At 40.5% G+C, this 14,253-nt stretch overlaps 1 protein-coding gene across 2 annotated transcripts in view; it reads left to right on the top strand.

Moving 5' to 3' along the window:
• The first annotated feature begins 90 nt into the window (after positions 1–90).
• TMCO3 (transmembrane and coiled-coil domains 3) overlaps positions 91–14,253 on the top strand; it is a 34,099-nt gene continuing 19,936 nt past the window's right edge. For both annotated transcript variants that reach the window (XR_003945533.2, XM_009085457.4), the window contains exons 1-6: positions 91–239; positions 2,852–3,394; positions 8,286–8,465; positions 10,079–10,270; positions 11,059–11,187; positions 14,136–14,228. Coding sequence is in view for 1 of the 2 variants with exons in the window: in XM_009085457.4 (XP_009083705.1) it covers positions 2,948–3,394; positions 8,286–8,465; positions 10,079–10,270; positions 11,059–11,187; positions 14,136–14,228 (1,041 nt within the window). In the remaining variant the exon portion in view is untranslated. The remainder of the gene's footprint in view (positions 240–2,851; positions 3,395–8,285; positions 8,466–10,078; positions 10,271–11,058; positions 11,188–14,135; positions 14,229–14,253) is intronic.

The following is a 14,253-nucleotide window of genomic DNA, read 5'->3' as shown; positions in this document are numbered from 1 at the left end:
CCGCCGCGAGGCGGCGCTCGGAGCGCAGGTCCCGCCCAGCTGCGCTCCGAGGCGCCGCCCCGGCGCTCGAGCACCGGCGCGGGGCGAGGGGCGGCCGCAAGGACGGGGCTCCTCGTTGCCCTCCGCCAGCAGCCGCCGCCTACTGACACCCTTGCTCGCCGCCCACTGACACCCTTGCTCGCCGCCCTGCGATCCCGCCCTTCCCGCCCCGCCGCTGCGGGCCTCCCTCCGTCCCTCAGGTGAGCGTTGCTGCCGAAGCACCGGGCGGGGCGGCCGCCTCTCTTCCCCTGTCCCTCCGCCGCCATGAGGGAGAGGGAGCCGGGGCGGTCGCACCCGCTCTCCGCTTATTTCCCTCTGTTCTCCCCTTATACCCCGGCGTCTGCCCGGCCTGCCGCAGGGAGCGGCCCTGGAGCTGCCGTCGCGCTCAGGTGCGAGCGCACCGGGGCAGAGGTGCCTGGCGGGCACGGCCCCGGCCGGCCTGCGGCTCCCGGGCAGGAGCTGGCACTGGGAAAGGGGGCGAGTGGAGGCGAACCCACAGACGTTCCCGCAAGAGCGGTCTGGAGGCAGGGTCCGGTATTACCAGCTCGATGAAATCTGGTGCTACAGTGTCGTGTTCAGGAAGGAAAAAGGAGGAAGATGAGCTGCAATCCAGCAGGAAGCAAACGCTGTTTAAATAAGACTCTCCCTCTGATTTGATACTGGTGCTGAATGGAGAGGAGTGTTAGTTTTTTGGCTTGGTTTGGGGTTTGTTTTTGGTTTTTTTCTTTTTTTTTTTTTTTTTTTTTTTTTTTTTGTGCTCAGCATCACATAATTTATTTTCGAGCGTGCGATCTTTATTCCCTTACGAGCTTTTGAGCACTGCCCCAGATGTCGCTCCTCTAAACATTTTTTGCCAGCCAAGTAAAAAGCACAATCAAAACTGTCCCCGTGTGTAAACCGCAGTGCTAAGTTTGCACAGCGCAACAGGGAGTGAACTTTGCTGGTGTAAATCTCTGCTCAAAATTTAGTTATGTGGTTTGATGTACCACATAAAACATGCAATAGAGTCTTTTACTCACCTTGGATATACACTGGGTGTTTTCTCCTTTCTTGCAGAAATAGTTTGTAATATATATTTAGCAAAATCTGTCCCTACTAAACAGAAAGAGCATTAGTTTGTATATATGAAGAAATATTTCCTTAAATTTCACCCTATAACTTTGCCAGACTGTGAGGATTGTTACTTTCCTGATTCCTTAAAATTAGTAAGCCCCACAGCTTTATTGAAGTTCTGAAGTGTTTGTATTTTATTATTTTATTGACATTATAGTGATGTGATATGCTCTTGCTACTTTGATTGCATTTTCAGCTCTTAATTTTAAATGTTTTAGCTCTTTGTGTTATTAAGCCCTAGCTCACAGTCAACTAATAGTAACTAAATATTTTGGCTTTCATTTCATGCATTGAAAAAAGAAATAAACCAACCCACAAACAGATTTTCTTGTTTCTCTCTGAAACAGAGATGGGAGGGCTTTGAACAAACGAAGGTAGTGCATGACTGTGCTTGCCATGTTCCCTTCCCATGGAATCACAGAATGGCCTGGCTTGGAAGGGACTGTAAAGACCAATGGCTCCAAGCCCTCTGCTGGGGGCAGGGACATCTTCTGAACCAGGTTGCTCAGAGCTCATTCCATGTATTGATGATGGCTGGCTTGGATATCTGGGACTGTGACTGCTACTGCCTTGTAGGAAAAGAAGATTCTCTCTTAGTCAGACTGCTTCCATATGCCTGTGTCCATGTGTTGGTTCCTGATTAAGGCTGCTGGCCTAATGATCAAGACTAAATTTTTAGGGAGATACTTGCTGTGTTAGTGATCTGTTAACACATGTTGTGTGTGATGTGAGTGTTTAGAATGCCAAATATAGAATTTTATATATTGGCATGTGTAACTTTGTGGTGTGAGGGTTTTCTTGAGGGTTCTTATGTTTGTTTGGATTTTTTTAAAAGAAACTATAACTGTTATTTTGTGCGATAATGTCAGTAGTTCCTTCTAGTTCCTTCTAGTTCCTTCCCTCTTTCTGAGGGAAGGAAATGAGTTTTTAAATTCTGTCCTGCTTGGTGTCAAAATTAAATACAGCAGTTTAAGTATAGATTTTCAAGTAGTTGCTGGGAAATGAACTTATGAATGAATGGAGTTAGTGTTTTTGTAATTTATTTTAAAATTTTGAAGATCCCTAATAGGTTTAGAAGTAAAGTACCTCAGGGCCCTGCAGCCTTTCAGGTGAAGGAGGTTCTTTGATCCAAACTAGTAGTACTCAGAAGTTCAGGAAATTTTGCTGTTTTTTCTTCCACAATTATGATTTATAATGTAATCTGATTCAGTTAGGTTTTTTATTTTTATTTTTTGTTGAATGTGCGTAATTGAATTTGTTAATGCTTCTGAGACTTTATAAATAACAAATGATTATGATACAATGATTTAGGATAGGTTTTAGAAGAGACAGGAGATTTACTGACAGCTAAGAATAATGAGTTCTAGTGCTGGGTTGAAATGCAGCCTATGACATCATGGCCTGATATTTTTAAAGGCTTTTCTTTCATGTAAGAAGTGCAGATGAGTACCATGTGAAGTGACTAAGCTTTCCAGTCACTGCTTTTAAAACAAGATGTTATCTAGGTAATAGTCCAGGGGAAAACAAAAATCTGTCAGTAACCTTGGACTTGGTTTTCATAAACGTTGAGTGAAGAAGACTATATGTGTTCAGTTAAAGCTTGTGGTGCAAGGGGCAGTCTTGGATTTATTTTCTATGTTTGTGTGATCTAACGGCCCAACACTTCCATGTTTGACAACTGATTGGTACTATCTTGCAGCCTGCTGTGCATACTGGAGATGCAGAAACCATGTAGCAGAAAGCTTTGAGCAGCTGTGGATTATCAGTTTCTCCCAAGAGGAATAAAAAGTGAAGGATGAAGGCGACTGGATTTATTTCCCTGTGGACGTTGGTTTCGCTGCCTTGTGGCCCGTTAGCAAACCCTGCAGAACGTGAAGATGTAGTGAAGCATGCAATAAAGCTGCACCGTGGGAAAGGGGCTGGTATCACTCAGAGGAAGCAGTGGGTGTTGGAGAGCTGCAGAAAACTGTCTGGTCTTCTTCGCCAAAAGAACGTTGTTCTCAACAAACTAAAAAATGCCATAAGAGCAGTTGAGAAGGATGCTGGACTGTCTGCTGAAGAGAAACTTTTTCAGGTCCACACCTTTGAAATTTTCCAAAAGGAGCTAAATGAAAGTGAAAACTCAGTCTTTCAGGCAATCCATGGCCTCCAGAGAGCTCTACAGGGTGACTACAAGGATGTTGTAAATATGAAAGAAAGCAGTAGGCAGAGACTGGAGGCCTTGAGAGAAGCTGCAATTAAGGTTGGTTTCCCCATGTTTGTTACTAGAGTGTTCATATTCAGCTTGTGATTTTAACTTTTTTATGGCACAGTTTCAGTCTGTTTTAATAAAAAAAGATATCTGCATAAAACTTGCAGTGTTTACTGTTTAATGAAGTATTTTATTTCATTGGTAAATTTACAAGTAATTTCTGGTGTAGAGCTTAAAACTTATTAGCAGTCAATAATTATCTCAAAGCTAAGCATAGTCATAAGACCTATGGCAAATATAATGTTAAAGGGAGAGGAATAAAAGAGTGAATCAGTGCACATAGCACAGTTGCACTAGACAAGCCAGTGGCACTAGCTGAGTGGAAATAATACCATCAAATGGTGAAATACTAAGGTTTTTTAGCATTTTGAATGAGAATTGCTCAAAGTCCACAGTTAAAACAGAATGACTTGCTGCCTTTCATTTCCATGTTTGTAAAGATACGAGTGAAATGGATGTGCAAAACAGTAGGTGACTAGATTTTTAAACTCAGTATTGCACTCCTAGCCTAAGAAGTGCAGGTTTGAAATGCAGTGCATCCAAGAAAGTCAGCTGAAATAACTTTGCCAAGAAAAACTACAGATGAGTAACAGTTGAACACAGATACTTCATGGAAAGTTTGAGTTCCTGTGTCCTGTTAGGTTGAGCACAATATGCCACTGTCTTCTGGACTTGGTAGTGCTCAGACTGTGTACTGAAAGTCTCCCATTGAGAGAAAATGCAATTTAATGTATTTGGTATTTCAATTGCTCTTTTCGTTTCTCTACTCCTCAACCACTGGAGGAGTATATTAAGAATTTTCTTTGTTTTCTGTCTTCCAAAAGAGGAGGCTGCCCTTGCACAAGGGAGCAAGAGAAGGAATAAAAATGTGATTGGCATTTAGCATTTGAGTTGTGAGAGTCTCTGAAGGGCATTTGTGCTAAGAAATGTGCAGACCTTGACAGGTGAGGTTGAAAAGAAATTATGTGCAGTAAAGTTGTCCAGTGAATCGTGCCAAAATAGGCTGGTGGAAGTAGAAATTAGAATGTAAACTTGCAGACTGAAGTGATTCTGTGCAGTGGAAATGAAGATGGAATTACAACAAATTTGAATAGGGAATAATTTGGATCTAGATGTATTCCAATGAACTTTTTAATATGACTTGTATAGTGATACTTTATGGTAGTGGCAGCCTCTGCTGCATAGACATGTCATAGAAATTGTCATAAGTTATTCTTGGTTTTCCACCTTTTTTCTTTCTCAGAGCTTGTAAAATAGCAACAGTGAGACATTCCTGAACCTTCTTTCCCATTTACCTAATTCTTAGTAATGTTACTGTAAAATAATGAAGTAATTTATCCTTGAACTTGAGAATGGTGCTTCTTCTAGAAGGAGGCCTTTGTGTACAATGATGTGTTTTAGAGGTGTGTTCCTGTCAAAAGTTTACTTTTGCTGAAGTAGATCATGCAGGCTTTTTTGCTATTTTCAAAATATTTACTTGGGTGAGCAATCTTTTGCACTTTCCTTCTTATGCCATGCATGTGATTATTTAAACAGAGTATTTGTGGTCCTAACCTTAGAATTGTTGTATAAAGGGAAGCAGAAGATATGGAAAAATGCATGCCAAAAAGATGAAAATTGCATGGGATACATTTGTTTTGGACTTTTTCTTAGTTCATAAGACACACATTAGGCCCAACTTTGTCCCAGTTTCATTTTACTGTAATGATTATTTTGTTGGAATACTCATGGAACATCTATTTTTTAAACAGTGAGTGAATGGAAAATACAAATGACTGTAGGGGGTGCTGGACTCTTCCCTTTATTTTATTCTGTTGAGTAGAAATGCTTGGAAGTCGTCAGAGCTGGGATATGTTTGTATGTCTGATGCATTTCTTGCTGGTTCTGCTGCTGTGAGAAGATGTAGTGGGATCATTCACACTGTGAGGCAGGGGGAAGTAAGAAAGAAGCACTGAAGATGGTTTCTGCCTTCTTTTGTTCCAGGATCCTGTTTGGAAGTTCAGGAAAAAGCAACAAAATCTTACCTGCTTTTTAATTAGCTACTAATTTCTTGGATGCCTTCTAATCAGACATGGGTGGCAAAAAATTACTTGCAAGTATTGCAAAGATGCAGCCTCTTCTGCATGTGCTTTTGTCTCTGAATACATAGTAGAGAACAACAGCAACTCTGCATTGCCCCAAAGTCTTAATCTTCATTTTGCTCATATGTTTTCAGGTGTTCCTATTAAGTACACAATTCTTATCTGTATTTCTTTGCTTAAGAGGTTGCTTGTTATCCTCGTGATCAAGTATCTCCAATCCCAGCCTGTGTTGCAGAACAGTGTTTGTACTGTGATGCACTTCCACTTAGCATGTAGCAGGTTGGTTGATTTAACTCATGCTTTTTATGGACACCATTGCCTGTCACCAGCATGTTTTATAAAAAAATCCTTTCCTTAGGATTTTTCCTCCTGAGAAGCTGAGAGGCCTCAGGAACAAAGTGTAAACAATGATTATCTGCTGTCGTGGAATGCAACAGGTGGATCTGTGATTGGTCTCATCTGGTTGTTTCTAATTAATGGCCAATCACAGTCCAGCTGTCCAGACTGTGTCGGTCAGAGACAAGCCTTTGTTATTCATTCCTCTTCTATTGTTAGCTTAGCCTTCTGATGAAATCTTTTCTTCTATTCTTTTAGTATAGTTTTAACATAATATATATCATAAAATAATAAATCAAGCCTTCTGAAACATGTAGTCAACTTTTTCATCTCTTCCCTCATCCTAAGACCCCTGCGAACATAGTCACAATTGCCTGTGATTGTCCCAACCTACTGCTGTCACATTTGTCTCTTGGTGGAAATAGATGCCACTTTAGTAGACTACAGAAACCTTAATCTTCATTAATTGAAGGAGCTTGCAGCTAAACTCTTATTTTTTCAAAGTTTTTCTACCTTGCTATTAGGGAATAACTTCTTTGAAATGAGACATTTTTTATGTAGTTTGCCTTTAGCTCTGTTCAGCCTGTTTGTCTTGGCCGATGGAAAGGACGGAGATGGGCTCCTTGCACCCAAAACCTCTACCATTTTTATGGGGAAAGAATCTAAGTGTTACCAATTTCACCTTGTGTTCTAAGTTGTTGCTGAATTAGCAGAGAATCTGCAGCTCATATGGGGGCTGTTTCTTACATCTTTTGAGCTATGTCTGCTAGCAGAGAGCAACAGATAGGAAATGTTTTTCCTTGAGGCTGTATGAGAATGACTGTGTCTCCTACTTATGTGTTGCATAAGAACTAATTGTTGACATTGGGCCAAACGCATTAATAGTTACATTCTTCCCAGCTCCAGTTATTTTGGGCTCTGGGTAGCTTTCACCATGAGGGTGTAACTATGATAGTTCTAAACACCAGCAGACACCAGTACTGTGGTTTCCTCACAATCAGAGGCCTTCATCCGACTGTCAGGATTTTAAAAGGGTTTGGCTACAGTTGCTGGTTGTACTGAACATATTCTTCTTTTGGCATCAAGGAATTGACTGAATTTTGTGCATGTTCTTGCAGGTTCCAAGGGGAAAAATCCATCTGCAAATGTATGGTGGAGGAGACACTCCAGTTATTTTAGCATAGGTGTTTAGGACCATTTAATAAGCTCAGGTTATTGAAGATATCTGTAGAGGGTAGGCAGATAAAACACACAACCTATGGGAGAGCTATGTTCTCTGACTTCTGACTGGTTGTGGCAGGGGCAAGGCATGTGGAGACAGCAACTTGTGTTTCCTGAGAATTGAGTCAGACCTATAGATTGCTTGCATTTTTTCCCTGTTTTTTTTTTTTCTTTTTAATAATATTGGCTCTTTAAAAGAGCAGAAGAAGGGTCTCTCGCATCCAGGTATTCTCAGCATCCTGAATCTAACTGAAAGGAAGGAGTGCTGCCCTTGTGTGTGTTTCCTTATAGCTGTTCTTTCAACAATCTTTAAAAGAATAGAGACATGTAAAGGAAAAAAACTTTTTTCCCCAAAACCCTCAAGTTGTTCTCTGTCAATACACAAAGTATTCTGTTTGGTTACCATCATGGTAACTATGTAAAAGGTGTTAGGCCCAGTTGTTAGTAAATTAAGCTTTTTAGTTATCTTTTTGAACCTGAAACATCATGACTTTATCAGGGAAAGTACTGAAATATTTTCACACTATATGAAACCATATCAAGATATTTTATATTTTTACTTCAGAAACCTAGTAATTTCAGAAGTTGTCAGTGCAAGTTGATAAGAGGCCCAAACTGAAATAGGGTGAAAAGTCACATGTTTTAATTCTGATAGGAAAAGTGCTTTTTGGGAAACATGTACAGGAAGCTTGGCTATAGTAATTGGCTGCTCATCTCTACCCCAGCTCTTTTTTTCTTCCCGTTTCCACAGTTACCGTAATTTTTAAAAACTGTAAACAGACCTCTTCTTATGTTTATAAAAGGGTTTATAAAATTAAGATTCATTGTGCTTTACATCTAATTTGTTTGTTTGTTGTAGATAGTATAGCAATGCTTTCAAGGTATTATGCTTCCCTTCAAAAGCACAAAGTTTTAAACTTTGTTTGGCTCTGAAATGTTTCCTAGAGTTTCTCAAAGTAAATCCTTTTTTGTATTTTCTGGATCATAACCTTGAAGCAGGTTTGCTGTTTAATGTAATAGAAAAGGCTATTGGTGGATATTTTGTTTGGTTGTTTTGTTTTCTTGCCCGCTTACCCAATGAATTTTCTTAAAAGCAATCTTTAAATATCTTCATGATGTTTATATTGCTTTTGCAATTCCACTGATAAAATGTTTTGTGTCAAAGGAAGCACACATTTGTCTTAAATGTTTTTTCTACTCAAAGGCCTGCCAACACTTTATCTGTGTATTGTAAAATTCAACAGGAAGAAATGGAATATGTTGAACTCCTAGCAGCAGAGAAACACCAGGTTGAAGCCCTTAAGAACATGCAGCACCAAAACAAAAGCCTGTCGATGCTTGATGAAATTCTGGAAGATGTCAGGAAGGCAGCTGATAGATTGGAAGAGGAAATAGAAGAGCATGCCTTTGATGACAACAAATCTGTAAGTGATGCTTTAGACTCAGTCATTTCACTGGAGTGTGTTTACTTATAGCTGATGTTTGCCCTGTGTATTTCTCTTGTGCTATATAGTGGTTAGGATTTTAGTGATTGTTAAAGAGTGAGCAAACAAGAGTATTTGCTCCTTATTGCTAGTGATTTCTGTAGTTTTGATTTGAAAGTCCTCCCTGCAGCTGCCACTGATGGGCCCAAGTGTAGTACATCTGAGTGATACAGCTCGTGAGAGATATGGAATCTCTGTGGTGGTGGGGACTGTGATGGTTGGACTTGGCAGGATATGGAGTTACCACATTCAGCATTGTCTTCACTTTTTAATTTTCTTGAGAAAGTTACAGGAGAGCAAGAATCCTTGCAGTTGGTTTTCAAAGTCTGGGAAAAGATATATTTTTCAAAGAAAAGACCTGAAATGTGTTTGTGATGTTACATTCTTCCATGTCTGACTTCCTCTGCATTTTGTACTTCGGCCTACCTGCCCTGATCCTTGTTTTTATGTTGCATGATGGGACAATATCCGTCGGGTAAGGTTATATGTCTCTAGAGCCAGGAATACGTCAGTTTATTCTAGTGTCCCATTTTTCCATCCTCAGGAAGACTCCCTAAATTGGCCCTGTTTGCATAAATACGGGTTACAGTTTATTTGGCTTCTGCTCTTGGGAGGTTTTTGTTGATTTCCAAGTTGACTCCCGAGGTAAGCATAGCTCTTGAGGTCTGCTGAGGAGGCAAAACCAGTTTCTCCGTAGCAGAGAGCCAAGCCGTGTGTGGTTTTGTTTGGGTTTTTTGTAGTTGAACTCGAACCGAGAGGAAGTGGAAGCAGCTTTTTTCTTTGGCGTGCAGCAGATGTGCACCTGGCGGCGGCGGGGCCGGGCCGGCGGGAGCGCCCTCTCCTGTCCGGCCCGGGTAGAACGGCCCCGTCGGGGCCGGAGCGGGCGCTCTCCTGCGGCACCTGAAGCTGGCAGGGCGCCAGCGCCGCCTCCTCCCGGCGTCTCCCTGCTCTTCTGCTTCTGGCTCCATCCCTGAAAGAATCATGAAGTGCAGCCTTGAGGTCTGTGTGCTTCTCCATCATTGCAAGGATCAATTTTTGAAACTAAAACAGTATAATTTTAGACTAGAGAAGCTTTAATACAGTAATCTATATTCTGATAAAGACACAAGCTTCTATTAAAATATAGCCAAATAGTGAAGTGTAGCAGGTAAAAAAAAAAAATCTGCACTACAACTTGTTTTCAAGAATTGCTGTTCTGAGAAATAAAATCTTGAAAATAACACGGTAGAAACAGTTCTTACAATATCCCCTTCAAATTTACAGGATAGTGACCTTTTCTTAACTTGGAATATAGTCTTTAGTTCAGATTTTTGTGAATATCATTTTGTAATCTCCAATTGGTTTTGTTCAAGGTAAGAAAATATTACTTTTTAAGACATCAAGTTTTGATAAAGAGATGGAAAGATTTTTAGAGAAGAAACCTGTAGTATTTTTAGTTGGTGTCAACAAGTTCTCTAGAAACTTCAAGCACAGCTAATAGTCCTTCTGTCATTATGATATGCTTAATGGACTCCCCTTTTTTTGTTTGATTATTTGTTTTCTTTTTTAAAAAGGTAAGAGGTGTAAACTTTGAAGCTGTTTTAAGAGTGGAAGAAGATGAAGCCAACTCCAAAAGAAATGCTTCAAAAAGAGAAGTAGAAGATGACTTAGGACTTAGTATGCTTATTGATTCTCAGAATAATCAGTATATCCTTACTAAACCCAGAGACTCAACCATTCCTCGTGCTGATCATCATTTCATAAAGGTAATAATTTTAGAGACATTCTTGTCATTCACTTTTGGATTTAGTCCCACGAGTTTGCATGTCAGTACTACTTGGTTGGAGTGAGTATAGTTTCAGCATTTGTCTGTCTGAAGTTACCCCAGCATTCATGAATCCCCCATCTGTGGTGATTCAGCCATGTCTTCCCTACTCTTTGGTTTGTCTTCACAAGACTGATCATGATGCCACTCTCTGTTTTTGTTTGGCTTTTCTTGTTGCACCTTTGGGGCACTATCCCTTCTCCCAGACTAGAAAGTGTTAAAGCTACTGCTGTGCTTAATAAGCCACTTGCATGTTGTCAGTAGAGAGAATTTATCTGGTTGTGCCTTGTGATGAAAAAAAGAATACTGAAAATTACATAGACATGGGAGAGGTTTGATTGTATTTGTGCTTTATAAAGAGTAACTGGATTGCGATTTTTGTTTTAATTATAAAACCCAAAACAGTTCTGTTTCACCATGTTTTTATGCAAGGTGTCATTCCACCCAGGATAATGCCTACTTTCTATAATATATTTAAAATATTTATAAATTGATTTAAAGTCCCCCAGTTACTTAAGGTCAGTACCTCATTTGCTTCATCTGAAAAACTTCTGTGCTTACACCTGCAACAGCACTGAGGTTAATTTACAGTTTTGTTTTCTTTTCATGCAAAGTAGTCTATATTTAATTTTACAGTGCTGTTTATCTTCTGAAAGATAATAGTCTTCTTTTTCATCCCAAATTTGTGTGTCCTTTATATTAATACCTTTGTAAATCTTACATATTTAGGATATTGTGACAATAGGAATGTTGTCTTTGCCGTGTGGCTGGCTGTGCACAACAATAGGATTGCCAACCATGTTTGGATATATCATCTGTGGAGTACTCTTAGGACCCTCAGGACTAAATAGTATCAAGGTAAGTGTGCAAGTTAGTTCTTGACTGATTTAATTCATTGAAATCTTTAAAAGTAGTTTTAAAAGGATATGATATTGCCAGCCTCAAATGTATTAAAAAAAAAAGATATCCCCAAACCTGAACCTTTACAAGAGGAGAGCTTCAAATTTTATGTCTTTGAATAATTTTGTTTTCAATCTCTTTTTCTCCTACAAAATTATGACAGTTGTTGAAAGTGAAAACTGAAGGTTGTGTGTTGTGGAAGTTTTATGTCAGGTGTTTTTTTTTTTTTCTTTCTTTCTTTTTGATTTTAATCATAAAGCATCACAATTGGGAGCCAAATAATTTAAATGACATAAAATATACAGAAACTTGCAAAAAGTCAGTGTTGACAGTGAAGGAAGTATTTAAAACAAATAGTTCCCCAAGGAACATAGCTTGGCTTTGTAGAGTTATTTTGCACCTCTGTAGTGCTTTCATCCATCCTAGTCCCCCTATTCCTTTCCCAGTACCCTGCCCACATTCCTCAGGTCTTTTGAACCTTTTTAGCTCCATCACGTGTACCCTGATTAGTGGCTCCTGTGGAACCGGGGGCTGTGGTTGGCTGGACATGTTTTGATTAAGTGCTCTGGTGTGCATTAACAAATTGTTTAGCCAGCAGGCAAAACAGAACACATGCTAGGGCTGCACAGTAATGTCTGCTTAAGTTGCATGTGTCTGTTGCACTGATATCCATGAAACCACTTGGAACTTACTGTCTATGAAACATCTGCTCTGCCCTACGTGGGCTTCTATTGGAAATGATTGTTGAGCTCAGAAGCAGGGATTAGTAGAAATTGTGGCATTTTGTTCATCTTGTATTGGAAGAGATTAAATATTCTCAGCCTCTGTTTTGTTTGCAATTTCTGGGTTGAGAATATCTGGAAAGTTTGATCACTTAGACTGAGAAACAAGATTATAAGCTTGGCATGAGAAAGAGACCCAACAACAAATTTTCAGGACACTTACATTGAAGAAGACGATGTGGTCAGAGCAGAAATGAAAGAAGTTTCTTAAGGACAGTTAATGTGACTTGCCTTTTTCTTGTGAAGCTGTGATTAAACAATTCACCTGGATAATACTCTTGTTGACTGGGTCTTTTGTGTTTGGTCTCTTCTCCATTTCCTTAAAAGTCAAATGTCTGAAGAGCTGAGAAGGCAGGCAGATTCTAACCTGGCAGAAAAGATGGTTTCCACCACCACTTCTGTAATTGGTGATAAATCTTGTTTTCTTCTACTCTGGCCTGTCAATACATAGAAAAGAAATACTAGGATTTTAGAATAGAATCGACTATTCCAGTCAACTGCCTGAACACTTCAGGGCTCACCAAAAGTTAAAGCATATTGTTAAGGGCATTGTCTAAATGCCTCTTAAACACTAACAAGGTTGGGGCATCAATCAGCTCTTTAGGAAGTGTGTTCCAGGGTTTTACCACCCTCTCAGAAAAGAAATGCCTCCTAATGTCCAGTCTGAACCTCTCCTTGGGCAGCTTTGAACCACTTCCACTCATCCTGTCAGTGCATACCAGTAACAATAAGAGCTCAGCACCTCCCTGTCCACTTCTTCTCCTCAGGAAGCTATAGAGAATGGTGAGGTTGCCCCTCATCCTGCTTTTCTCCAAGCTGGGCAAACCCAGAGTCCTTAGCTGTTCCTCACAGGACATTCCTTCCAGCCTTCCACCAGCATTGTCCTCTTCTGGATGTGTTCAAGGGCCTTCACATCCTCCTTCCATGATGGGGCCCAGAACTGCACAGAGTGCTCCAGGTGAGGCCACACCAACATGGAATTCAGCAGGATAATTTTGAGTGACTGGTGATGCTCTGTTTGATGCACCCCAGGATGGGGTTTGCTCTCTGCTGACTCACACTGAGCCTACTGTCCACCAGCACCCCCAGATCCCTCTCTGCAGGGCTGCTCTTCAGCCACTCCTCTCCTAATCCATACTTGTGCCTGGCATTACCCCATCCCAGGGGGATCAAAATCCAGCATTTTGAATTGTTAAATAATTTCCTCCCATTAATCATTGCCTAATGCTCCAGTGTATCTACATCCCTGTGCAAGGCATCTTGTTCCTCAAGAAGAGTCAACAGCACCTCCCAGTCTGTTATCAGCAGCAAACTTGTGAGTGGTGTGTTCGCCTCCTTCATTCTGGTCATTGATCATGTATGTATCTATTGAACAGAACTGGACTGAGAACCCTGAGGGTACACCAGTTGCCAGAAAAAATATCCCCATTTTTCTGTTGTGATGAGGAAGACCACCATTTTTCTTGCTATTGGATCCTTCTCTCTGTAGCACAAAGGCTGGTAATAGTGCTGCTGGTCTGAGATGGATGTGTGGAGCCTGTAGGATGGAGAGCCACAGTCTAGCAGAAAGATTATACCAACAGACCAATAAAATAACTAGCAAGAAGTGGCTTGTGGAATGCAAGCCTTGGAGATTTAATAGTACATGCATAAAACATAGCCTATTTTTTTTTTAATCAGCAAGCTTACTGTTGAGGAAACTTCCCAGTCTGACTATTCTCAAGTCTCTCTGCCTTCTTCATCTTCGTCCCCTTGGTTATCCCAAAGGTTGGTAGTTCACTGACCCTTGTTGCAGGCTCCCACTGAGAGTTCAGTCTCCATCTCAATCTGCAGCTTGCCAGCCAAGCTACCTGGATCAGATGTATTCCTCAACACTTACCAAGATCAACGCACGTGTGCACATTGGGTGACCAGCACTCACCCACCAAATTACTGCCTGGTTTCAGCCAGGTGATATGAAAAATAATTGCAAAGGTGCTCTGGGAACTTCTGATGTCATATGAACAGCAAGTGAGCTACCTGTGGAAATGTAATAAGAATCAATTTGTTTTGTAGTGTATTTATAATTTTGCATTATAAGTCGACTGCTGTGCACTGATTTTTTTTTCTTTTTTTTTTCCCAAGTCTATTGTACAGGTGGAGACGTTAGGAGAGTTTGGTGTATTCTTCACTCTCTTTCTAGTTGGTCTGGAATTTTCTCCTGAAAGATTAAGAAAGGTATCTTTTTATAATAGCTCTGTGT

Source organism: Serinus canaria, chromosome 1 (genome assembly GCF_022539315.1).
Source record: "Serinus canaria isolate serCan28SL12 chromosome 1, serCan2020, whole genome shotgun sequence".
In the NCBI taxonomy this organism is placed as follows: domain Eukaryota; kingdom Metazoa; phylum Chordata; class Aves; order Passeriformes; family Fringillidae; genus Serinus; species Serinus canaria.
This window is presented reverse-complemented; position numbering and strand designations above follow the sequence as displayed.